Source organism: Elephas maximus, chromosome X (genome assembly GCF_024166365.1).
Source record: "Elephas maximus indicus isolate mEleMax1 chromosome X, mEleMax1 primary haplotype, whole genome shotgun sequence".
Taxonomy (NCBI): Eukaryota; Metazoa; Chordata; class Mammalia; order Proboscidea; family Elephantidae; genus Elephas; species Elephas maximus.
In genome coordinates, this window is record NC_064846.1 from 47543258 (window position 1) to 47571234 (window position 27977).

Genomic DNA, 27977 nt, shown 5'->3' on the forward strand with positions numbered 1-27977 from the left:
TATGAATTACTTGATCAAATGATTGATCAGTTCCCTGCTGAGTAGCTGTTAACCACTGGGAAATGGAAGTTTTGATTGGGAGGAGATTTGTGAATATTAAATAAATAGTAGACCTGGGTTTGACGAAGATTGGCTGGGAAACAGGAAAAAAAATGCAAAGAAGGCTGAGAGGGGGTCAGAAAGGGTGACAGGAAGGCATTAAAGATAAACCGGTATCCTGCTGTGTATATCCTCAACAAGAACAAAAAATAAATTATATATAATTTGATGAACTGGTAGATTTTGCTGGGGGCTTCTAATTCATGTCTGATTAAAGTTACGGAGAATAGTGTAGAAGCTTGTGAATTACATCTAGTCTTTCTAGGCTGGCCCAGCATTTCTAGTTCATCCCGGTACCTTCTCATCTAATCTCTCTCCCCTCCTGGGAAAAGTCAGAGGAGATCCGTGTTTATGCTCACCTGGTGTTACTACTGTGTAGTATTCATGGGATTTTCCTATTTTTTGGCTTTTAGAAGAGATGTTTACCTGTGTGTTATTGACTATGCAAAGGCATTCGACTGTGCGGATCATAATAAACTATGGACAACACTGCGAAGAATGGGAATTCCAGAACACTTAATTGTGCTCATGAGGAACCTTTACATAGATCAAGAGGTAGTTGTTCAGACAGAACAAGGGGATACTGAGTGGTTTAAAGTCAGGAAAGGTGTGCGTCAGCGTTGTATTCTTTCACCATACCTATTTAATCTGTGTGCTGAACAAATCTGAGAAGCTGGACAATATGAAGAAGAACGGGGCATCAGGATTGGAGGAAGGCTCGTTAACAACCTGCGTTATGCAGATGACACAACCTTGCCTTGCTTGCTGAAAGTGAGGAGGACTTGAAGCACTTAACGGTGAAGATCTAAGACCACAGCCTTCAGTATGGATTGCACCTCAACATAAAGAAAACAAAAATCCTCACAACTGGACCAATGAGCAAAATCATGATAAACAGAGAAAAGATTGACGTTGTCAAGGATTTCATTTTACTTACATCCACAATCAACAGCCATGGAAGCAGCAGTCAAGAAATCAAAAGACGGATTGCATTGGGCAAATCTGCTGCAAAGGACCTCTTCAAAGTGTTGAAGAGCAAAGATGTCACCCTGAAGACTAAGGTGCGCCTGACCCAAGCCATGGTATTTTCAATCACATCCTATGCATGTGAAAGCTGGACAATGAATAAGGAAGACCGAAGAAGAGTTGACACCTTTGAATTATGGTATTGGCGAAGAATATAGAATATACCATGGACTGCCAAAAGAACGAACAAATCTGTCTTGGAAGAAGTGCGGCCAGAATGCTCCTTAGAGGCAAGGATGGTGAGACTGCGTCTTACATACTTTGGACGTGTTGTCAGGAGGGATTAGTCCCTTGTGAAAGACATCATGCTTGGCAGAGTACAGGGTCAGCGGAAAAGAGGAAGACCCTCAACAAGGTGGATTGACACAGTGGCTGCAACAATGAGGTCGAGCATAACAACGATTGTAAGGATGGCTCAGGACCAGGCAGTGTTTCGTTCTGTTGTGCATAGGGTCGCTATGAGCCGGAACCATCTCAGCGGCACCTAACAACAACATAAACAACAAAGAAGAGATCTAGGTTTGCTACTAACAATCTTTTTCCTATAGAGGGAAAAAAAAATCCAATAAATTGGTATTAAGAAAGTTTGGAGACTTAGCCAGGTAATCTCTTAAACATTCTTCCGGTTTAATGACGTGTTATTATATAAATTTTGAACTATGTACAAAAGTTTTTGTTAGGGATTTAAGTATGTTGAGTATGTTTTTACAAATTGAACGTGAGTTTATAGGGTTTGGAAATTAAATATATAGTTTCTTTGTGTTGAAATGGGAAGTGAAAGATTCTAACCCAGTGGTAGAAAGAAGACACCACCATTCCTATCTTTCTCAAACTTCTAAATCCTGGGAAATTATAGTATTGAGTTTAGTTGGGTGCTATGAGTAATACAGTTGGATTTTTTAGCTAAATTGCTGAGGCACCTGAGTATAGTTTTAGGGGCAATTGTTATTTGATGCCAGAAGAAAACTACCTACAATATAAATAACTTTGTTGATTACCATTAGATTACATTATTGTTATATTGGTAGGGATATTGTTAATGTTATCACCTACAAATTTCATTTTTAGAAGAGCAGATGGGGGGACAAATGTGGCACAGTGGTTAAAGTACTCAGATACTATCCGAAAGGTCGGTGATTTGAACCCACCAGCCCTCTGTTGGAGAAAGATGTGACAATCTGCTTCCTTAAAGATTTACAGCTTTGGAAACTGTGAGGCAGTTCTACCCTGTCCTATAGGGTTGCTATGAGTCGGAATTGATTCAAAGGCAAAGGGTGTGTGTGTGTGTGTGTATATATATATATATAACCTCTGTTCTTGCCTTGGTATGGCAGGATAGGATTTATGGTAAAATATTATTAATACACCTTTTTCATTGTCTTCTCTAATTGTACCTTTCTCCCACAAATAACATTTCAGATCTATTCTGGCCTAAATCATCAATAGAACAGTCTCAATAGTGGGGCTAAGGGAATGGCAAGCAACTCAGACTGGGGAATATCCTGTTCACAATTTACGTTGCAATTTACAATGCAGTTTACATTGCATTTCTTTACTTTTGCTGATTCCGTGGAACTACATTTCCCTGAGAGCCACTATTGACTTGACAGTGCTGGTTGCCAGTTGGCAGGGAAGATTCACCTAGATTAGGTGGTTACTTCCTGTTCCTGTCTACAGACTTGGAAAAATGGAGAGAATTTACTTTCCTCCAAAGATTTCTCAGAACACAGTGGTACAAAATGTTCAGAAGTAGGAAAATTCCTTTAAAAGCTATGTCTGGTTACCCTCAGATAAACATTTCCATTAATATTTCATCTCATTTTGTGCGCCTTTCCAGTTTGTAGTATTTTTGCAACGTATGTAGGTGGCCTCAAACCATATGGTAAAAGTATTTTCCAAAAACATTCAATCTTTTTCTTACTATGAACTGTTTTCCTTATTTCCTTGTCATTGAGCAGCAGCTACTTTAAACTGGCTCAAAAGCCTTTTTTCTACTTTTTAATCTGTCTCTGATTATGCCGATGTCTTACGTCCTTTTGGGAGCTCATACATGTTTTAATAACACATTTAAAAATGAAATTGACTGTTTTCACTCAGCGTGTTGCTATTTTTAGATGATCTGCATCGAATGTTCCCATAGTCATTGCCCTGTACAAAGCGGTTATCACACACAAGATGCAATCTCTTGCTCTCAGTGATATTTATTCTGTCTCAGTCTACTTTAAAATGCTTAACTTTTGAGGCTCTTTTCCCCATTAAACACTGCTTTTAAGTGTTTTAGTTTTTGGATTTGCAGTTGTAAATGGAAAAACAGACTCCCAGATTTTTAAGAAATAGTTTTATTCTGTCTACTAAAAGTCTGATTTTTTTTTCCATCTCTAGTCACCTGTCCGAAACACAGTGGGGTTGCCAAGTAGCATGCCCTCCCATCTTTGACACAGATAGTTCCCCACAATGCCAGCGCCCCCGCCACAAGTGAATGTTGCCTAGGGTGGGTAAGGAACAGGGAGAGTGCAGATGATTCTACATCTGCTCTACCTTTTTTGAGGGTTCTTGAAAACACATATTCAGCAGTACTTAAAATTCATAGAATGTTAAATCTGGAAGAGACTGTCAGACTACTCACTGTTCCTGAATGTACCGTACACTTTTACACCTCCTTGCCCTTGTTCATTATGGAGTGCCTTTTCTCCCCAATCTGCCTAGCAAAATGCAGCTTACCCTCTAGTGCCCCACCCCTGGAATTCATATCATTTCCCCACCGCTTAAGAGCTTGGCTGTTAATCAAAAGGTTGGCAGTTCGAATTCATGAGCTGCTCCCTGGAAACCTTACGGGGCAGTTCCATTTTAGCCTGTAGGGTCACTATAAGTCAAAATCAACTCAAAAGCAATGGGCTTGGTTTGTTTTTTGGATGTATCTGAATGCCCTGCAACATATTTTATAATATAGTGTTTTAGTTTGTGTTCCCTTTCTATTTACCCTTTAAAATTGGAATGATTGCTCAAGCAGATAAGGTTATATTAAGAATGATTATCTTGGTTATCCATTTTAGTGGGATAAGTAAGATAATTGAAGATAATATACTTTTTTTTCTTCACTGTACTTTTTTTTGTTTTGCTTTAAGGGAAAGTTTACAAATCAAGTCAGTCTCTCATATAAAAGTTTATATACACCTTGCTATATATTCCTAATTGTTCTCCCCCTAATGAGTCAGTACACTGCTTCCCTCCGCTCTCTATTTTCATGTCCATTCGTCCAGCTTCTGACCCCCACTGCTCTCACATCTCCCCTCCAGACAGGTGATGCCAACAAAGTCTCATGTGTCTACTTGATCCAAGAAGCTCATTATCCCCAGTATCATTTTCTATCTCATAGTCGAGTCTAATCCCTGTCTGAAGAGTTAGCTTTGGTAATGGCTCCTGTCTTGGGCTAACAGAAGGTCTGGGGACCATGACCTCTGGAGTCCTTCTAGTCTCAGTCAGACCGTTAAGTCTGGTCTCTTTAGGAGAATTTCGGGTCTGCATCCCACCGCTCTCCTGCTTTCTCAGGGGCTCTCCGTTACGCTCCCTGTCAGGGCAGTCAGTGGTTATAGCTGGGCACCATCTAGCTCTTCTGGTCTCAGGCCAGTGCAGTCTCTGGTTTATGTGGTCCTTTCTGTCTCTTGGGCTCTTAATTACCTTGTGTCTTTGGTGTTCTTCATTCTCCTTTGCTCCAGGTGGGTTGAGACCAATTGATGCATCTTAGAAGGCTGCTTGCTAACAACTAAGACCCCAGAAGCCACTCTCCAAAGTGGGATGCAGAATGTTTTCTTAATAGATTTTATTATGCCAATTGACTTCGATATCCCCTGAAACCGTGGACCCCAAACCCCTGCCCCTGCTATGCTGCCCTTCAAAGCATTCAGTTTATTCAAGAAGCTTCTTTGCTTTTAGTTTAGTTCAGTTGTGCTGACCTCGCCTGTATTGTGTGTCTTTCCCTTCACCTAAAATAATTCTTACCTACTATTTTTTTTATCTAATTAGTGAAAACCCCTCTCCCTGCCCCTCTCGTAACCATCAAAGAATATTTTCTTCTCTGCTTGAACTATTTCTCCAGTTATCTTAATAGCGGTCTTATATAATATTTGTCCTTTTGCAACTGACTAATTTCACTCAGCATAATGCCTTCGAGATTCCTCCATGTTATGAAATGTTTCACGGATTCACCATTGTTCTTTATCTATGTGTAGTATTCCATTGTGTGAATATACCATAATTTGTTTATCCATTCATCTGTTGATGGGCACCTTGGTTGCTTCCATCTTTTTGCTATTGTAAACAGTGCTGCAATGAACATGGGTGTGCATATATCTGTTCGTGTAAAGGCTCTTAATTCTCTAGGATATATTCAAGGAGTGGGGTTGCTGGATCGTATGGTAATTCTATTTTTAGTTTTTTAAGGAAGTGCCAAATTGATTTCCAAAGTGGTTGTACCATCTTACATTCCCACCAGCGGTGTATAAGTGTTCCAGTCTCTCCGCAACCTCTCCTACATTTATTATTTGGTGTTTTTATACCAGCCTTGTTGGAGTGAGATGGAATCTCATTGTAGTTTTTTTTTTAATATTTTTTATTGTGCTTTAAGTGAAAGTTTACAAATCAAGTCAGTCTTTCACATATAAACTTATATACACTTTACTCCATACTCCCACTTACTCTCCCCCAATGAGTCAGCCCGCTCCCTCCTTCCAGTCTCTCCTTTCGTGACCATTTTGCCAGTTTCTAACCCCCTCTACCGTCCCATCTCCCCCAACATAGTCTCAAGTGTCTATCTGATGCAAGTAGCTCACTCCTCATCAGCATCTCTCTCCAACCCATTGTCCAGTCCAATCCATGTCTGATGAGTTGGCTTCCGGAATGGTTCCTGTCCTGGGCCAACAGAAGGTTTGGGGACCATGACCGCCGGGATTCTTCTAGTCTCAGTCAGACCATTAACTCTGGTATTTTTATGAGAATTTGGGGTCTGCATCCCACTGTTCTCCTGCTCCCTCAGGGGTTTTCTGTTGTGCTCCCTGTCAGGGCAGTCATTGGTTGTGGCCAGGCACCATCTAGTTCTTCTGGTCTCAGGATGATGTAGTCTCTAGTTCATGTAGCCCTTTCTGTCTCTTGGGCTCATAATTACCTTGTAACCTTGGTGTTCTTCATTCTCCTTTGATCCGGGTGGGTCGAGACTCACTGATGCATCTTAGATGGCCACTTGTTAGTGTTTAAGACCCCAGATGCCACACTTCAAAGTGGGATGCAGAATGTTTTCTTAATAGAATTTATTTTGCCAATTGACTTAGATATCCCCTGAAGCCATAGTCCCCAAATCCCCAACCTTGCTCCGCTGACCTTTGAAGCATTCGGTTTATTCAGGAAACTTCTTTGCTTTTGGTCAAGTCCAGTTGTGCTGACCTCCCCTGTATTGAGTGTTGTCCTTCCCTTCACCTAAAATAGTTCTTACCTACTATCTAGTCAGTAAAGAACCCTCTCCCACCCTCCCTCACTCCCCCCTCTTGTAACCACAAAAGAATGTGTTCTTCTCAGTTTAAACTATTTCTAAAGATCTTATAATAGTGGTCTTATACAATATTTGTCCTTTCGCATCTGACTAATTTCACTCAGCATAATGCCTTCCAGGTTCCTCCATGTTATGAAATGTTTCACAGATTCATCACTGTTCTTTATCGATGTGTAGTATTCCATTGTGTGAATATACCATAATTTATCCATTCTAGGTTTTTTTATTGTGCTTTAAGTGAAAGTTTACAAACCCAGTCTCTCATATAAAAATTTATGTACACCTTGTTATATACTTCTAATTGCTCTCCCCCAATGAGACATTTTTTTTTTAATGAGACAGCATACTCCTTCTCTCCACTATCTCTTTTCGAGTCCATTCAGCCAGCTTCTGGCCCCTTCTGCCTTCTCATCTCCCCTCCAGACAGGAGATGCCAACATAGTCTCATGTGTCTACTTGATCCAAGAAGCTCACTCTTCACCAGTATCCTTTTCTGTCGCATTGTCCAGTCTAATCCCTGTCCGAAGAGTTGGCTTTGGGAATGGTTCCTGTCTTGGGCTAACAGAAGGTCTGGGGACCATGACCACTGGGGTCCTTCTAGTCTCTGTCAGACCATTAAGTCTGGTCTTTTTACAAGAATTTAGGGTCTGCATCTCACTGCTGTCCTGCTCCCTCAGGGGTTCTCTGTTATGTTCCCTGTCAGGGCAGTCATTGGTTGTAGCTGGGCACCATCTGGTTCTTCTGGTCTCAGGCTGATATAGTCTCTGGTTTATGTGGCCTTATGTGGCCCTTTCTGTCTCTTGGACTCATAATTACCTTGTGTCTTTGATGTTCTTCATTCTGCCTTGCTCTGGGTGGGTTGAGACCAACTGATGCATCTTAGATGGCCACTTGCTAGCGTTTAAGAACCCAGATGCCACTCTCCAAAGTGGGATGCAGAATGTTTTCTTAATAGATTTTATTATGCCAATTGACTTATGTGTCCCCCGAAACCATGGTCCCCTAACCCATGCCCCTGCTATGCTGGCCTTTCATTTTAGTTTTGATTTGCATTTCTCTAATATCTTTTTTTTTTTTAATGGCTAATGATCATGAGCATTTCCTCATGTATGTGTTAGGTACCTGAATGTCTTCCTTAGTGAAGTGCCTGTTCATATCTTTTGCCCATTTTTAAATTGGGTTATTTGTCTTTTTGTAGTTGGGTTTTTGCAGTATCATGTAGATTTTAGAGATCAGACCCTGATCGGAAATGTTATCACTAAAAACTTTTTCTCAGTCTGTAGGTAATATTTTTACTCTTTTGGTGAAGTCTTTGGATGAGCATAGGTATTTGATTTTTAGGAGCTCCCAGTTATCTAGTTTCTCTTCTGCATTGTTAGTAATGTTTTGTCTACCGATTATGCCATGTGTTAGGGCTCTGAGTGTTGTCCCTATTTTTTCTTCCATAATCTTTATCGTTTTAGATTTTATAATTAGGTCTTTGATCCATTTTGAGTTCGTTTTTGTGCATGGTGTGAAGTATGGGTCTTGTTTCATTTTTTTTGCAGATGGATATCCAGTTATGCCAGCACCATTTGTTAAAGAGACTGTCTTTTCCCCATCTGATGGACTTTGGGCCTTTGTCAAATATCAACTGCCTGTATATGGATAGATCGATGTCTGGATTCCCAATTCTGTTCCATTGGTCTATATATCTGTTGTTGTACCAGTAGCAGGCTGTTTTGACTACTGTGGTGGTGTAAGAGGTTCTAAAATCAGGTAGAGTGAGGCCTCCCGCTTTGTTCTTCTTTTCAGTAATGCTTTACTTATCCGGGGCCTCTTTCCCTTCCATATGAAGTTGGTGATTTGTTTCTCCATCTCATTAAAAAATGCCATTGGAATTTGTGTCGGGATTGCGTTATATCTATAGATCACTTTTGGTAGAATAGACATTTTTACAATGTTTGAGTCTCCCCTTCCCTGAGCAAGGTATGTTTTTCCACTTATGTAGGTCTCTTTTGGTTTCTTGCAGTAGTATCTTGTAATTTTCTTTGTATAGGTCTTTTACATCTCTGGTAAGATTTATTCCTAAGTATTTTATCTTCTTGGGGGCTACTGTAAATGGCATTGATTTGGTGATTTCCTCCTCTGTGTTCTTTTTGTTGGTGTAGATGAATCCAACTGATTTTTGTATGTTTATCTTGTATCCTGATACACTGCTGAACTCTTCTATTAGTTTCAGTAGTTTTCTTGAGGATTCTTTAGGGTTTTCTGTGTATAAGATCATGTCATCTGCAAATGGAGATACTTTTAGTTCTTCCTTACCAATCTGGATGCCCTTTATTTCTTTATCTAGCCTAATTGCTCTAGCTAGGACCTCCAGCACAGTGCTCAATAAGAGTGGTGGTAAAGGGCATCCTTGTCTGGTTCCAGATCGCAAGGGAAATGCTTTCAGGCTCTCTCCATTTAGGATGATGTTGGCTGTTGGCTTTGTATAAATGCCCCTTATTATCTTGAGGAATTTTCCTTCTGTTCCTATTTTGCTGAGTGTTTTTATCATGAATGGGTGTCGAACTTTGTCAAATGCCTTTTCTGTATCAATTGATAAAATCATGTGGTTCTTGTCTTTTGTTTTATTTATATGATAAAAAAAATAGATTACATTAATTATTTTTCTAATGTTGAACCGTTCCTGAATACCTTGTATGAACCCACTTGGTCCTAGTGAATTATTTTTTTTAATATATTGTTGAATTCTATTGGCTAGAATTTTGTTGAGGATTTTTGCCCCCAAGTTCATGAGGGATGTAGGTGTGTAATTTTCTTTTTTTGTGGTGTCTTTACCTGGTTTTGGTATCAGGCATATGTTGGCTTCACAGAATGAGTTTGGGAGTATTCCGTCCTTTTCTATGCTCTGAAATACCTTTAGTAGTAGTGGTGTTAACTCTTCTCTGCAAGTTTGGTAGAACTCTGGAGTGAAGCCGTCTGTGCCAGGGCTTTTTTTTGTGGGGAGTTTTTTTTTTTTTATTACCTTTTCAGCCTCTTCTTTTGTTATGGGTCTATTTAGTTGTTCTGCCTCTGTTTGTGTTAGTTTAGGTAGGTAGTGTGGTTCTAGGAATTCATCCATTTCTTCTAGGTTTTCAAATTCATTAGAGTAAAATTTTTCGTAGTAATCTGATATGATTCTTTCATTTTGAGTTGGGACTATGGTAATATCGCCCATCTCATTTCTTATTTGGGTTATTTGCTTCCTCTCCTGTTTTTCTTTTGTCAGTTTCGCCAGTGGTTTATGAATATTGTTAATTTTTTCAAAGAACCAGCTTTTGGTCTTGTTAACTCTTTCAACTGTATTTCTGTTTCATTTAATTCTGCTCTAATTTTTATTATTTGCTTTCTTCTGGTGCCTAAGGGTTTCTTTTGTTGCTCTCATTCTATTTGTTCAAGTTGTAGGGATAATTCTTTGATTTGGGCCCTTTCTTCTTTTTGTATGTGTGCATTTATTGATATAAATTGACCTCTGAGCACTGCTTTCACTATGTCCCGAAGGTTCAGATAGGATGTGTTTTCATTCTCATTGGATTCTATTAATTTATTTCATCCTTAATGTCTTCTATAACCCAGTCATTTTGAGCAGGGTATTGTTCAGTTTCCAGGTATTTGATTTCTTTTCCCTTCTTTTTCTATTATTGATTTCTACTTTCATTGCCTTATGGTCAGAGAACATGCTTTGTAATATTTCAACATTTTGGATATTGCTAAGGCTTGCTTTATGACCTAATATGTGGTTTATTCTAGAGAATGTTCCATGTGCACTGGAATAGAAAGTATACTTGGCTGCTGTTGTGTGGGGTGTTCTGTATATGTCTATTAGGTCAAGTTGGTTGATTGTGGCATTTAGATCTTCTGTGTCTTTATTGAGCTTCTTTCTGTGTGTCCTTTCCTTCACCAAAAGTGGTATATTGAAGTCTCCTAGTATAATTGTGGAGCTGTCTCACTTTTCAAAGCTGTTAGAGTTTATTTTATGTACCTTGCAGGTCTGTCATTGGGTGCATAAATATTTAATATGGTTATATCCTCCCGGTATATTGTCCCTTTAATCATTATCTAGTGCCCTTCCTTGCCCTTTGTGGTGAATTTAACTTTAAGTCTATTTTGTCAGAAATTAATACTGCCACTCCTACTCTTTTTTGATTGTTGTCTGCTTGATATATTTTTTCCATCCTTTGCGTTTTAGTCTGTTTGTGTCTCTAAGTCTAAGGTGTGTCTCTTGTAGGCAGCATTATAGATGGATTTTTTTTTATCCATTCTGCAACTCTCTGCCTCTTTATTGTGTTTTTAGTCCATTTACATTCAGCGTAGTTATGGATAGTTATGAATATAGTGCTGTCATTTTGATGTCTTTTTTTGTGTGTTGTTGACAGTTTCTTTTTCCCACCTAATTTTATGTGCTGAGTAGTTTATCTTTATATATTGTCTTTTCTTCTTATTCGTTGTTGTGGATTGTGTTTCTGCTGAGTCTCTACTTTTTTTCTTGTGTTTTATTTTGATAAGTAGGATAGTTAGGCTCCTTTGTTGTTACTTAATATTTACCCCTATTTTTCTAAGATTAAACCTAACTTTTCTTTCTTTGTATCGCCTTGTCTTCCTCTCCATATGAAAGATCTATGACTACATTTCTTAAAAAAAAAATCTTAGCCCCTCTTTATTGTTTTAATGTTGTCTTCTTTTACATAATATCTTCACTGTTCCCCAGTTTTTAGCATTTTTTTATCTTGGTTTATTTTTGTGATTTCCCTGTCTGGGTTGATTTCTGATTGTTCTGCCCAGTGTTCTAGTCTTGGGTTGATACCTGATATTACTGATCTTTTAACCGAAGAAGTTCTTTTAGTATTTCTCGTAGTTTTGGTTTGGTTTTTATGAAATCGCTGAACTTCTGTTTACCTAGAAATGTCCTAATTTCACCTTCATATTTGAGAGACAGTTTTGCCGGATACATGACTCTGGGCTGGCAATTTTTTTCCTTCAGTGCTTTATATAAGTCATCTCATTGCCTTCTTGCCTGCATGGTTTCTGCCGAGTACTCAGAACTTATTGACTCTCCTTTGTAGGTGACTTTTTGCTTATCCCTAGCTGCTCTTAACATTCTTTGTTTATCTTTTGGCAGTTTTGATTATAATATATCTTGGTGACTTTCTTTTAAAATTTACCTTATGTGAAGTTTGACGAACATGTTGGGTAGATAACTTCTCATCTATCACGATATCAGGGAAGTTTTCTGCCAACAAATCTTCAACAATTCTGTCTGTATTTTCTGTTGTCCCTCCATGTTCTGGTACTCCAGTCACTCGTAGGTTATTTCTCTTGATAGAGACCCACATGATTCTTAAGATTTCTTCATTTAAAAAAAATTTTTTTCTGGTTTTTCTTCAAATATATTGATGCCAAGTGCTTTATCTTCAATCTCACCAATTCTGCTTTCTACTTGCTCAATTCTGCTCCTCTGACTTTCTATTGAATTGTCTAATTCTGTAATTTTATTGTTAATCTTCTGAATTTCTGATTGCTGGCTCTCTAGGGATTCTTGCAGCTTATTAAATTTTTCATTATGTTCTTGAATAACCTTTTTAATTTCTTCAACTACTTTATCGGTGTGTTCCTTTGCTTGTTCTGCATATTTCCTGATCTCCGTCCTAATCTCGTTCTTGATATCTTGAAGAGTTTTGTATATTAATATTTTGAATTCTGCATCTAGTAATTCCAGGAAGGCACCTTCATGCAGAAGATCTGTTGATCTTTGTTTTGAGAGCTTGTTGAGGAAATCATGGTCTGTTTCTTTATGTGACTTCACATTGACTGTTGTCTCCGAGCCATCTATAAGTTATTTTATTAGTTTATTTTATGTTTGCTTACTGTATCCTGGCTTCTTGCTTTGTTTTGTCTTGATATGCCAAAATTGGTTGCTTGAGTGAGCTAGCCTGATTATTTTCGCCTTTGAAGCTCTGATGTCCTGTCCCCAGATGGCTAGAGCTGTTATCAGGTATATCAGTCTAAGAGTCCATTCATTTTTCTTGTATGAATTCAGCTGAGGTGTCCAGGTAGCTGATCATGAACTGTTTGTTACGGGCTCTGTCCTACAGTCTTAGAGGGGCAGAGGTGATTGGAGTAGGTACTGGTATCTGGTTGCAGCAGGGGGTCACACTCTGAATGAGGCAGGGGGGTGAGAGCCGTGCCCTGAGTGTCTGTGAGGAAAGTGTGTCCCTTTTCCCTAGAGTGTACAGGTGGGTGGGTTCTGCATACGGACCTTGGGCACCCAATGCTTTTGGTTGTAAGGACTGGGAGGTACTAGTTATCCTTGGGCCCCCGTTGCGGGTGGCCGCATGACCTGAGTGTAGCCAGCAGTCCTTATGCCCCTGATGTGGGTAGTTGAGGATCCTGTTTAATAGGCAAAGTAGTGTCAAATATCAAACACCCACCACTTCACCACAAAGCTGAAGTTGCAGTCTACCAACAGAGGCCTATTCTCCTGAAATAGGCCCATACAGGACCATGCAGGGGGGAAGGGTATTCGAAGCCCATGGACTGTTTATGCCTGGACAGGAGCCGCTTCTCTCCTGAGCTTCCCTGGTTAGTGGATCTGGCAAATTATCTTTTCCCCCAATTGTGAGTTTATTCCTACTCCAAGGCCAGGAGGATGGCTCAGGGCGCTTAATAGGGCCTATCTGAAGCCCAGGGAAATCAACAGCCATTGAAGCTGGCTTGGGGGTTGGAGGCGTGTTAAAATATACGCAGGTACTTAGCTTTTGGTAAGAGTGCCGTTCTTCTCTGGTTCCGGAGGTGTGAGTAGGCTGTGCGGCTGGCTGCTTCTCCCTGAGGAAACTGGGGCCGAACGCTAGGACTAGCCTACCACCACCACTCTTGGGAGTGGTGCCTGAGGTATCCTGGCGATTCAGGTCCTGCAACTCCTCTCTGCTTCTAAATCGTCTCTTCCTCCTCCTGCCACTCAGTCCTTTTTGTAACTTTGCCTTTGATGTTCAGGGCTCCTAGCTTGCCGTAAATATAATCGTTTCACTTGGTTTTTTCGGGTCTTTGTTGTAAGAGAGATCGCATGAAGTATCTGGCTATTCCGCCATCTTGGCCCCGCCGAGAATATCATGTACTTTTCAATTACTTTCATCTCTAGTGTTTTTGATAGGAAATGAATTGACTCAAACTTTTAGGTTTCTCACTGAAGTCACTGAGGAAGAAAATATATGACTTAGTTTTGTTGAGCAGTCATCATGGTATTTAAAGACATGTTATTATGTATGTTACAATGTGATTCACTTTCTTTTGAAGCTGCCAAAGGACCTGCCTTACGTAGAGATACTTTCTATAGACATTCTTATGGGAGAGGGTTGATATCTTCCTGTCCATAAAAACTGTTGCTGACATTCACTCAAATTAGAGAGTGAAAAATGAAGAGGTGAAATTTAACTTTAAAGATAATGTGTGAATTTTAGGGCACTAGTGTAAACCATGGTGGTGCAGTGGTTAAGAGCTATGGGTGCTAACCAAAAGGTCAGGAGTTCACATCACCAAGCACTCTTTGGAAACTCTATGGGGCAGTTCTACTCTGACCTATAAGGTCGCTATGAGTTGGAATTAACTCGACGGCAACAGATTTTTTTTGTAAAAGTAATGGAAAAAAAATGGTGAGAAAGTAATCCCATCTAATTCTTGTCTTCCTAATCAACTATTAGTGGTGAGCAATTACAGAAAATTTTCCAAGTGGAGCATTAGAATCTTGTCTCAAGTTATATGCTATAAAACAAACAAAAAAATGCTATGGAAAGCAGAAAACATTGCCTTCACTATTTGCTTTTTATTTTAATACCTTTGCCATAGGTCATCTAGTACTTGAATACTGACATTGACAATTAACTTGGCCTTGTACTTAAGTATCTCTTTCAATGCCACTGGGTATTTGGCTCTTGGAAGATGGTAACTGCTAGTATTGCTCCCTGGTTTGTATTCATTATTTATTTGGGAACTTATCTGCCATTGTGGCAATCTATCAGAACTCAGCATACTTCAGATGTTTGAGGTGGGTGATTAACTCACTTGAACAGGATATCTTTTCACCCAACTGCTGATGACTGACTAGAGGATATTTTAAAAGAAAGACTGTGGTTTCCAACTCACCACTGTATTATAAAAAATATATAAGGTATAGTATGTCCCACTAAAATTTAAATTTTTAGAGAATGAAAATGTATTATATTATACTAGTAATCCTGTGAATACTTATATTAACATACACCACCCCCAACTCTAGGGTATTTATTTATTTACAAAATGTCCTAAAATGTTTACATTATTTCATTTCATAAAAATTGATATAGACTTAACGATTTATTGATGATGTCCTCGGTTTGCTGCAGAATCCAAACTTCTGCTGTATAAAACTTCATTTAAAACTACATTACCTTCTTGATAACCATTTTAATTCCAGAACACTAAATTGTGCTCATGAGGAACCTGTACATAGATCAAGAGGCAGTTGCTTGAAGGGATACTGTGTGGTTTAAAGTCAGGAAAGGTATGCGTCGGGGTTGTATCCTTTTGCTGTACCTATTCATTCTGTATGCTGAGCAAATAATCCGAGAAGATGGACTATATGAAGAAGAACGGGGCATCAGGATTGGAGGAAGACTCATTAACAACCTGCATTATGCAGATGACACAACCTTACTTGCTGAAAGTGAAGAGGACTTGAAGCACTTACTGATGAGGATCAAAGACCACAACCTTCAGTATGGATTACACCTCAACATAAAGAAAACCAAAATCCTCACAACTGGACCAATAAGCAACATCATGATAAGCGGAGAAAAGATTGAAGTTGTTAAGGGTTTCGTTTTACATGTGTCCACAATCAACACCTATGGAAGCAGCAGTCAAGAAATGAAAGAACGCATTGCATTGGGCAAGTCTGCTGCAAAAGGCCTCTTTAAAGTGTTGAAAAGCAAAAATGTCACCTTGAAGACTAAGGTGCGTCTAACCCAAGCCATGGTGTTTTCAGTTGCCTCATATGCATGCGAAAGCTGAACAATGAATGACGAAGACCGAAGAAGAATCGACGCCTTTGAATTGTGGTGTTGGCGAAGAATATTGAATATACCATGGACTACCAAAAGTATGAACAAATCTGTCTTGGGAAGAAGTACAACCAGAATGCTCCTTAGAAACAAAAATGATGAGACTATGTCTCACATACTTTGGACATATTATCTGGAGGGATTGGTCCCTGAAGAAGGACATCATGCTTGGTAAAGTACAGGGTCAGTGGAAAAGAGGAAGACCCTCAGTGAGATGGATTGACACAGTGGCTGCAACAATGGGCTCAAGCATAACAACAATTGTGGGGATGGCACAGGACTGGGCAGTGTTTCATTCTGTTGCACATAGGGCGGTTGCGAGTTGGAACTGACTCGACGGCACCTAACAACAACAACATACTTTTATCTTTGATGTTTGACAGGCTGTATTACTATGCAATGATTTTATCTAAAAATTAAAATAAATTTTCTGGTTTCAGAGTGTTACTTTTTTAATGTTGCTATTTGAGCCCCAGTGGTGCAGTGGTTAAAATATTTGGCTGCTAACTGAAAGGTTCGAACCCACTATCCACTCGAAGGGAGAAAGATGTGGTAGTCTGCTTCTATAAAGATTTACAACCTTAGAAACCCTATGGAGGCAGTTCTGTTTTTTCCTCTAAGGTCACTGTGAGTTGGAATCAACTTGACAGCAAGAGGTTTTGATGTTGCTACTGTGCTTCTGCTCTCCAAACCCTACTCATTTTTCTAGGCCAAGCTGAAGATTATCAAACTCCATGAAGTTTTCTTCTATACCAGTAGCTTAATTTATGGAGTTTTAGGTATGCTTTATAGTACCTATTTCTTTTTGCCTTGTATTATAGTTAGCTGTGAACATGCCTGCCTCCTATGCTAGCTCTTAGAGAGCAATGACTGCGTTTTAGGCATCTTTGTATTTCCCATAGTACATTTCCGTGTTTTGCCCCTATGTATTCAGTAAGTATTTGTTGAAATTGTTGATTTTTATTCCAATTTTCTAACTTACATTTCTGAAACAATCCATAATTTGAGGTTTAAATGAAGAATCATGCAGTAGACCATGATCGTTAAGACACTAGTCAAGACTGCCCAGGTTTGAATGTCTACTTCATTATATATTAACTCTGTGACTACTTCATCTATAAAATAGGGAAAATAGTATCAGCCTCCTAGGGTTGTTGATGAGCAGTAAAATAAATAATTTGCTTAAGACATTTATCATGGTACCTAACATAGGATACACTCAATAAAATATAGCTATCATTGTTGCTAAGTGTGGTCCTATTGGAGTAGACTCTGAGACCATCGAGGAGGGTCTGTTTTTTGTCTTTATATCTCAGACATCTCACCTTGCATATAGTAAGTACTCAATAAATACTTGTTTGAATTGATTTAACCATATTTTTTATCTTCCATTACAGCCCACTGTTTGTAACATGGAAGATTGGTCGAGACAAAAGATTGCGTGGATGCATAGGTACTTTTTCTGCCATGAATTTGCATTCAGGACTCAGGGAGTACACACTTACCAGGTGAAGACCAATTTTTGTTACCTCTGCTTCTACACTTACAAAAGTTTATGAAATTTGAACCCGATACTTGAACTTCTTTACCAAATTGTTAACGTTCTTGACTCCTTTAATATCAGATTTTTTTCCTTTTTGACCATTTACCTTACCTCCAGTACATTGTTATTGATATATATTATCATAAAATACTGTGAGTACGTGTATTCTGCCATAGATGTTTTGAAGTATTTTTTTTAATCCTTCCAGTGGCCAGCTTGCTTTGTATAACTTAAAAATCTATGACCAAATATCCATGGGTTACCAAAATTTATTACTTTCTATAACAGTCATTGTCTTCCCTATTAGGCTTTTTAAAATAGTTGATGTCTATTTCATCTTAAACATTTTGTTGTACTTTTTTATGTACTTCTGAAATTGAAGGGAGAATCTCAGAAGAAATTAATGCCACAGCCTGGCAGCACAGTCATTCACATTCAAACTTCACCCAGATTCATTGGGGCTTTACTTATTTTGCTTCATCAAACACAATGACAAAATAATGAATACATCATTATAGTTGTTAAGACTTAGTTCCTAATATCTGAACTAACAAAAATCTTTCTAGCATGCTATCAGATTTGTTTTTATTCAAGTTTAGATTTCTAGCAAATTGTATTCCAAAATTATTTCAAAAGAAGAAAATTCCTCAAATAATAAGCTATTGGTAAAGGAATTTCCTGTTTTTGTTCATATTTTAGGGTGATTATCTGATATAGTTTCTATAGTTGCAATATGCAATGTCTGTCCAACAAGAAATTGGTCCCTGATGACTATTGGTACTTGGGGGCAAGTTGCTTAACCTCCATAGGTGAAGTAGTAATTACAGTATTTTGTTCTATATACTTAATAGGGATGTTAGGGGAATGGAGTAATAACATTGGAGTCAATGTTGTGAAATGCCCATTATTTTACTGTAGAATTGCATAGGTGTAGGCTCATAGCACCAGTTAATGAAATGCTGGTAAGTGAGTTTAGTAGTCTCCTATTTGAAAGTGTGTAGTAAAAAAAAGTAGTGTACAGCTACAGGGTTATCTTAGATTATAGTAAAGTCCAACAGGAAAAATAGTGGCTTAGAGGGTCACATTCATTCTTAGCTTTTCACAAGTATTAGAAACTGGGAGTTTGGACTTTATCAAATAACATACAGGCAGTAAGAGGTCAAAACACATATTCTAGAAATACTACAGCTTGTTAAAAATACTATGCATGCTAGTCTAGGCATGTTAGATTTTTTTTTTTTCTGACGTGAAATACAATAAGCTTGTTTTGGGATGTTAGAAAATTCTGCCAGTGAATATCTTTTTTTGGGACAGGTGCATATGAAAGTACCCTTTTAATAGCTAAACAAAAGCAATTGATTGAGCATTTTTCAAAATAAGCAGTCTTGAGGAACACTGGTTCCTTGGCATTATATGGAAAAAGAATTCTGTGGCCCAATAAATTTGGGAAACCTTGGTTAAATTAATTTAAACAGCTCTCCTTACTGCAGGACTTCTAAGGACCTTTTATATTAATTGGGTTATGAATCTCTGAAAGAAAGATACACAGAATACAGCATTTCTCAGATTTCAACTCGCTGCAGAACCCTTTTATCTTCCCACCCCAGTGTCTTGTGAGATTACTGCTCCAAGGAACACATTTTTAGAAACACAAGTCTCTTATAAAATTTCAATTTTATTTTGTATTTGAGGAGTCAGAGTTGATAGTATAGGAATCCTTTGCACTTTCACTTGAAATTGTGGCAGAAATCACATGATCAAATATTATATACTTTAGAAATTTTTAGAATAGTAGTAACTGTAGTAGCAAATTGTTTTTTTTTTTTTTTAAAGAAAATGTGAAATTCTTTGCCTACATTGATAAGAAGGGATGAGACTATCTAACTTTTCCAGACTTATGGATCTACCTCCTAGGGTAATTACCAAAAACATTACAGTATATTTTTCTGATGATAGCGTGACTCTGAGTGAATTGTTCAGATAGTTGAACTTGGAAACTTGCCTGCGTATGTATACCTTGTTAGCCTCATTATAGTGTATAGCTCTTCCTGTTTACTTTTCAACTTTTTCCTGATGGTTCTATACAACTTCCTCAAATTGTATAATGCATATTAGAGGGGTATGTGTGTGTATGTGTGTGTGTTTGCATACACACATAGATATATCTGGTTTTACTTCTTATTTTTGTTTGACTTCATTTCTTTTGCTTAATATGAAAATAAGAATCAAGTGTTTGGAAGAGATGAACAAAAGAAAACATCTTAAAATATACAAATACTCTTTTCTGGACTCATTTTAGAGTCAAAAACCTGTAAGATGTCACTTTAAAAAGTTATAATATATAATGTTTTTCTGTCCAGTAGTTTCCTTATGATTTCTACATGTCGTTGTTATTATGATTATTATTAACAGCTACCATTTATTGAGACCTTACATGTCAGGCACTGTGCTGAGGAGTTTTGTGTGCATAGTTCTCACAATAACTCTTAGGTATTAATATTATGATTTTAAAAATGAGGAAACTGAGGTGTAGAGATTTTAAATAATTCGGCCATTGACACATCTAGTAAGTAGTAGAGCCAGAATTCAAACTCAGACCATCTGACTGCAAAGTCCATGATTTTGACTGGCACATTCCAGATAAAACACAAATTTTTTCTGATGGGCATAAGCTTAGCAGTTGACAGTTTGGAAACATATCTAGTCTTTATGTCATAACACTTGAAGGAATTTTTTTAACTTCACTGGTACATAAAAATTGAAGTTAAACATATGATTTGAATTTTCACTGTATGTTATGTATACAACTACTTAAATTACGGAGAATTTATGTTTTGCTGCTTCATCATGAAAACAATGAACTCAAAAGCAGGTTACTATAATATTTTGTAAATCATAGTTAATATTTCTTCAAAAATTCTAGTTAAGAGTTAAGACTGAAATTTTGGAATGTTATTTGAAACTCTAGAAAATCTGTAGATGAGATTATACAAAGTATATGCTCAGGGCTGTATAGACTATTTAGAAAAAAATGGACTTGGATTAATATTATGTAAGGATAATACCTATTACACAAGTATATTACTGTGTGATACAAAGTTGTATCCTTTGGCTGCGTGTAGACAGTAGCCTAGGCTTGAAGAATAATGTAATATTTCAGAACATAACAATTGGTGAATCTTGGATTCTGGTCTTTTCATTCTTAAAGACCCATAAATCACAAAATGTACAAATGGGATCAAATGAATTTAGAGAGTTGGGGGTAAAAGGAAAGGAGAAAATGAAACAAACAGTGAAATTAAAGACTTTCCAGGTATAGGCGTATTTAACAAAATTAGAATATCTGGTTATTCACTGTCTTCACCTGTGATCAATCAGAAGGCTGCTCAACTATATCCTTTCTTCTTTTAGAAAGCTGATCACTTTATAGGAGACATTTATCTAGCTTGCTTGTGGCCCTTAATCTCTAAAACCCAAGTTAAAAAATTAGCAACAACTTTTTAAATGAAAAGCCTATCCTGGATTAACAACCACCACAACAAAAACCCATTGCCATGGAGTCGATTCCAACTCATAGCGACCCCATAGGACATAGTAGAAAAAACTGCCTGATAGGGTTTCCAAGGAGCAGTTGGTGGATTCAAACTGCTGACTTTTGGTTAGCAGCTGAGCTCTTAAGTATTTGTAAACACACTGTCTTAAAATTAAAATACTTGTCATCAAGTTGTATGCTGTCCTAATTTTTTATTTATTTTAGATTGAAAAAAAAAAAACCTTATAGACTGAGAATTCCCTTGCAATTATAAAAAGTCATAGCTTCTATGTAGATAGCATGAAAACTTTGTGAGAATTTTAATGTGCTGCTATTAAACAGATTGTTCTTTTCCTATACTTGGAAACTCTGTGTCAAAGCAGGAAAGATTATAGCAAATAAGAAGCAGGACTGGAGAGCTCAGAATTACTGGTAGAAGTCTATCCATAGAAACGGGTGACAAACTAAAGTCCACAAATCACTGTATTTATCATTGGCTAAGACTTCAGAGAAGGAGCCCTTGGTGGCGCAATGGTTAAACGCCCAGCTGCTAACCGAAAGGTTGACGGTTCAAACCCACCCAGCAGCTTCACAGGAGAAAAGACCTAGCGATCTGCTTCTGTAAAGATTACAGCCTAGGAAACCCTGTGGGGCAGTTCTACTCCATCACATTGTATCAGTATGAGTCAGAATCAACTCAAGGGTACCCAACAACAAGACTTCAGACTAGAGGTATTCTTTGTCCCAGTTAAGAAGAATAATTTCTTACGTGCATTTATGGGTTTTGCATGTTAGAAAGCAGACACTGATTTGTTTTCTCTGTTTTAGTACTTAGATAACATACTTTTATGGAGAAGAGAATTAAGACTAATATTGATGAACAGAAGCATCTTAGTCGAAGAATATTGCTTAAAATTTTGGTTAATTGTCTCGCAAAGTGCAGATCTATTTCTTTATGGAAATTCAAGTTGGTAGTAATTTTTCTAGAGTATGTAAGTGATTGATGTGTTCTTGTTTAGTAAAACTGGAATGTGGTCTATCACCACATTTAAAAGACGATCTTCTAGCTTTTTGTGTTGTACTTAGACCTCTTGGCAGTGAAATAACTATGCAGGTAGGGGAGCTTGATTCTGAACTATGTGGCTTTTATTGCGGTGCTTAATTCTGAGAAATTAGCAATAGAGGTTTATTCTTTTCTAAGGAACAGGGTGACCACATAAAAGGTAATGTGTTTTGTTTTAGTGTTGTTTTATTGTGAGTGAGTGAAAGATTGTTAGTAGGTTAGAAATGTTTATTTTCTAATAGGCTTTTTGAGATATCGAAAATAGTTAAACCCACGTTATTACTTTTATATTTTGGTGTTATAATCTGATGGTGTTTTTCTAAAGCAGTATGAGTTTAAAACCTTATAAGCAGTATAATTATATTTCCCCCATCCGAGTGGACAACTTTGTAATAATTCTTATTCTTGATTATTTCAGGTAACTATACTTGGCTCATTGTGAGTAGTTTAAACAAGTTCTCTATCTCTTTCTTTGTGCCTCTCTTGTTTAATATTAGTCTTCATGGTAGCATTACCGAGATTGATCTTTCTTATGAAAAGAAAAGCTGTACATGAGTCACTTCTGACTGTACACTATTGTCATGGAAGCTCATCCTGGAGACGCTAAGGCCAGACTATATTTGGCAAGTGTCTGTGGCAAGACTCCTGGCTAAAGAATGCTTTTTGGAGAAATAAATTAGATGTATCAAAAACATTATATAAAAATTAATTAGCTTAATTTACAACCTACATTTTGTTGCCTTTTTACAAAAGGGTAGGGTGGCCTGACTCCCAAAATTTATACCTAATTTGATAGTTTCAGTGTATAAAATACCAAATGAGAAATTAAATATCAGATTTTATGAGCATTTAATTTAAGGTCTAGTTTGGAACCTAGGTTATTAGTACATGTTCTTTACTCAAAATTATCCATAGAATTAAACCAAACCCAATCACTGCCGTCGAGTTGATTCTGACTCATAGCAACCCTATAGGACAGAGTAGAACTGCTCCATAGGATTTTCAAGGAGCAGCTGGTGGATTCAAACTGCTGACCTTTTGCTTAGCAGCCATAGTGTACCGTAGCTCTTAACCACTTGCCACCAGGGCTCCATCCATAGAATAGCATAGCTAAATATAATCTACGGAAATCTGGAATCCTCAGTTTAACCACTAGTTTAATGTACTCCTTTATTAGCCCATGGTTGTCCTAATGCGCAGAGATGAGGCCAAACGATGGCCAGCAGAATGCAGAACGAGAGCAAGAACCATTCTTAGTATGGGTAAAAAAAAAAAAAAACCCTTGCCGTCGAGTTGATTATAGGACAGAGTAGAACAGAGTAGAACTGTTCCATCGGGTTTCTAAGAAGCTCCTGGGGGATTTGAACTGCCCACCTTTTGGTTAGCATACCGGCTCTTCTTAACTACTGTACTACCAGGGCTCCTGGTATGGGTAATGGATCTTAAATTATAAAGAATTGTCTGAATTCATAGAGCACCCACTGTCACAGAAATTAAGTGTAGTGAATATATCAGATTCTAATTCCTTATCACATTTTTCTTCAGAGTCTCCAGTTGGAATCCCCTGGTGCTTTGAATTAAGAGCCATAGACACAATGCCTTTAGACAGAAAAGGCTATCTGTAAAAAGGAGAAGGTGTGAGAGAAGCTGAAAATGGGCTTTTGCAGTGTCAAGGCTCTTGGTTGTTGAGTTTGATCGTCACAGAGTAAACTACAAGAAACTGACTCTACTCTTATATCTGTCCATAAACTTAATCTTACGACTTTGCTCCTAAAAAAACCCATTGCCATCGAGTCGGTTCCGACTCATGGCAGCTCTATAGGACAGAACAGAACTGCCCCATAGAGTTTCCAAGGAGCGCCTGGTGAATTCAAACTGCTGACCTTCTCGTTAGCAGCCATAGCACTTAACCACTGCAACACCTAAGATTTCCAACTTTGCTCCTAGGAGGCTGCTGTTTCCCCCTTCTAATCATCTTTAACCAGTTCATCCTGCAAATCTGGTCTAAATTTTGACTTAAGGAGTTTATAATATTGTGGACGAGATAAACCCCCCCCCAAAATAAGAGGTTATATAAATAATTAAAGCCCCAGTAAAATTGATTTTTGCCTAAGAGGCAGAGGGAGTAATACTGGATAAAGAGTTACTATATGGCTATAACAAAAGCAGAAATATATTTAAAGCCATTTATGGAATTATTTCATTTGGCCCATCCCTAGTTCACTTTGAGCAAAGCACAACACTTTATACCACTTTTTTGTTTGTTTTTTTATTTGACATAGGCAAAAAAAAGTCAAACTTTCTGGGATGTGTATAAATCATTATTATCAAAGTTGTACAACCCAAAACCAAACCCACTGCTGTCGAGTCGAAGTTGTACAAGGCGTTGGCTATTTTGAAAGGTTAGTAACATATTTTCAAGAGGAAAATGAACTTAAAATAGAAAAAAAATTAAACTTAAGAAATAGAATATACTTACAGACGGGTATGCGCACTCATGCGCACACGTGCACGCACACACAGGGCCACACACACACACACACACACACACACACCCCTACAAGGACACACACACATTACCAAACAATAGCTAGAATGAAGATGGAGTATAGGAGGGCTTGGCACTGGTTCAAACCGGCTCAGTCATGTCTGATAGAGCAAAACTGGATTAGCCCTGAATTTTTAAAATTTGGGTGATCCTGAACCATAACTGGAATGTGAAAAGTTATGGATTGAAGCCCTGGAATGGGAGACATGGAAGAGGCCTAGCGAGGAGCCCTTTCAGGAGCCTGATGTGTGGAGACTGGATTATTGTCAGGACTGAGGAGAGTGACACACATTCAAAGCGCCATGGTCGGCCGCCATCTTTGAGTGGGGCACCACTATTTCCGACTCTGGGCAAAATGCGACAGGCAAAAGATTTGTTTTTCTAAGAGGTAGATTAAGTTTCTTACATGGCTTCGACCTGTAATTTTTCCAGTTCCAGTTATGGTTCTGGTTCACCCAGATTTTAAAAATTTGCATCTGTTCTGGTGTAGCTTCATTGGTCATGGCTGAACCAGGAAAAACCAGTTCAAAGACCTGGAGTATAGCCCTGATGCCTGATAGATGAAGAAAAATAAAATGTAAAGTAAAAAAAAAATTTTTACTTTTTTTTAATAGTTGAGATTCTCTTTTCCTTCTGTCCTATTGAAATGAATTCATATTTTCAGTATAGTAAACAGATACCTTCCTGAGAATCATTGCCTGAAATATTCTTCGTTTTTTTTCAGATGACAGACTGAAATGGAAAAGATAAATTAAGCACAAATATTGTATTATTATGTTTGGGGTGGTATAAAATTATATCGTAGGCATATAAAACTACATTCCTTTTGGTCTGAACATTTATAAAGTAAATATTGCGTCTACTTATAAGTTTCTAAAGCATTTGAGTCATTAGGACCTAAATGAAGAAGAGAACAGATTTATATCTTGGTGCTCCAGAAGGATGAGAAGGTTACAGCATTGTATTGATATGTTCAAGGTGGCTATTCTGTCTACAATATCATACGTATAATATGTTTTTGCCACTTCCAAGGAGCCCTGATGGCACAGTGGTTAAGTGCTCTGCTGCTAACCAAAAGTTCTGCTATTTGAAACCACCGGCAGCTCTACGGGAGAAAAGACCTGGTGATCTCCTCCCATAAAGGCTTACAGCTTAGAAAATCCAATGGGGCAGTTTTGCTGTGTTCTCTAGGGTCAGTATGAGCTGGAATCGACTGGACAGCAACGGGTTTACCACTTATAGGGGACAATGTTACTAGTAATTTAGTACTTAAAAAAAATTGAATGTTGATGTTTTTGTGCCGCAATTTTATATTAAATTTTTAGACATGGTATGAGCATGAGAAAATACTTTTCAAAGGATTTCCTTAGAAGGCTAAAGAAACAAAGCTCTGTTCTGTGATCTTTGCCCTTTCCTCAAATTTTAAACTGCGTCAAATTTGAGTACCCAAAAGTAGCAGCCCTTGGGAAAATTCTCCTTATATTATTGATAACAATTTGGTGTTCTTTAAAGATTAACACCTTTTATCCTCCATCATATTTTCTGTAGAAACAATTTCCAGATTTTTTTAATAATCTCTCAATTTTTAAGTATATTCAATATAAAAATCTTGTCCTGGAGCTATATTATCTGAGCTGCTTTTTGTTAACAAAAGAAAAACAGTACTATATAAAAAATAGAATAAACATAGACGAAAGGTAACTTTTTAAAAAATCCTATTAGAATAAGAATTTTATAGGTATTAGAAATTTTTAAAGATGGGAAACAGTATTTAATACATTCCATTGGGAATGAAGCTCTAATTGTTAATATAGAATATGCAGTATGCTTTTCAGTATATTTAAAATTTTTAAGTGAATAAGCTAATACATTTAGATTAATAAAGTACAGATTTATAATTGGGCTCATATTCAGGAAACATATTCTTATTAATTTTAAAGTTTTATCTCAACTCACAGAATTAATTATCCTGTAAGTATACATATTGAAACTATAGGCTTCATCGTTCACATTAGGTTAGTATGTGATTGTCCCCACTTTTAACCCTCATTTCTTTTTTTCTATACTGAAAAGCCAACTGTTGTGTCCTTTCTAGCAGTGAAAGAGAACATTAGAAAAGGCCACAAAAAAAAGTTGTTCAGAAACTTTGATTAAAAGGATTGCCCAGAACTCAACTTCCTGTTGCTAGACCCAACTGTTGTTGTTAGGTGCCATAGAGTTGGTTATGACTCACAGCGACCCTATGCACAATAGAATGAACACTGCCTGGTTCCGCACCATCCTCACAATTGTTGCTATGTTTAAGCCCATTGTTGCAGCCGCTGTGTCAGTCCATCTCCTTAAGGATCATCTTTTTCACCAACCCTGTACCTTACCGGACATGATGTTCTTTTCCAGGGACTGCTCCCTCCTGATAACATGTCCAAAGTACAAAGTACAAAGTCTTGTCATCTTTGCTTCTAAGGAGCATTCTGGCTGTACTTCTTCCAAGACAGGTTTGTTAATTCTTCTAGAAGTCCATGGTATAGTCAGTATTCTTCACTGACACCATAATTCAAAGACATCAATTCTTCTTTGGTTTTTCTTATTCATTGTCCAGCTTTCTCATGCATATGAGGTGACTGAAAAGATCCTGGCTTGGGTCAGACACACCTTAGTCCTCAAAAGTGACATCTTTGCTTTTCAACATTTTAAAGAGGTCTTTTGCAGCAGATTTGCCCAGTGCAATGCATCATTTGATTTCTCGACCGCTGCTTCCGTGGGCGTTGATTGTGGATCCAAGTAAAATGAAATCCTTGACAATTTCAGGCTTTTCTCCATTTGTCATGATGTTGCTTAATGGTCCAGTTCGGAGGATTTTTGTTTTCTTTATGTTCAGGTATAATCCATGCTGAAGGCTTGTCTTTGGTCTTCATCAGTAAGTGCTTCAAGTCCTCTTCACTTTCAGCAAACGAGGTTGTGTCATCTGCATATTGCAGGTTGTTAATGAGTCTTCCACCAATCCTGATGCCACATTCTTATTCATGTAGTCCAGCTTCTTGGATTATTTGCTCAGCACACAGATTGAATAAGTATGGTGAGAGGATATAACCCTGACGCACACCTTTCCTGATTTTAAAACATGCTGTATCCCCTTGTTCTGTTCACACGATTGCCTCTTAATCTATATAAAGGTTCCTCATGAGCAAAATTAAGTGTTCTGGAATTCCCATTCTTTGTAATGTTATCCATAATTTGTTATGATCCACACAGTCGAATGCCTTTGCATAGTCAATAAAACACAGGTAAACATCTTTCTGGTATTCTCTGTTTTGAACCAAGATCCATCTGACATCAGCAGTGATATTCCTTGTTTCACGTCCTCTTCTGAATCTGGCTTGAATTTCTGGCAATTCCTTGTCAATGTACTGAGGCAACCATTTTTGAATTAGCTTCAGCAAAATTTTACTTGCTTGTGATATTAATGATATTGTTTGATAATTTCTGCATTCGGTTGATCACCTTTCTT

General features: G+C 37.7%; 1 protein-coding gene across 2 annotated transcripts in view; it reads left to right on the forward strand.

The window, feature by feature from the left end:
• The window catches only part of AMMECR1 (AMMECR nuclear protein 1), a 138246-nt gene that overhangs the window by 52668 nt on the left and 57601 nt on the right, over positions 1-27977 (forward strand). For both annotated transcript variants that reach the window (XM_049872078.1, XM_049872079.1), the window contains exon 2: positions 17181-17291. In XM_049872078.1, the coding sequence (XP_049728035.1) occupies positions 17181-17291 (111 nt within the window). The remainder of the gene's footprint in view (positions 1-17180; positions 17292-27977) is intronic.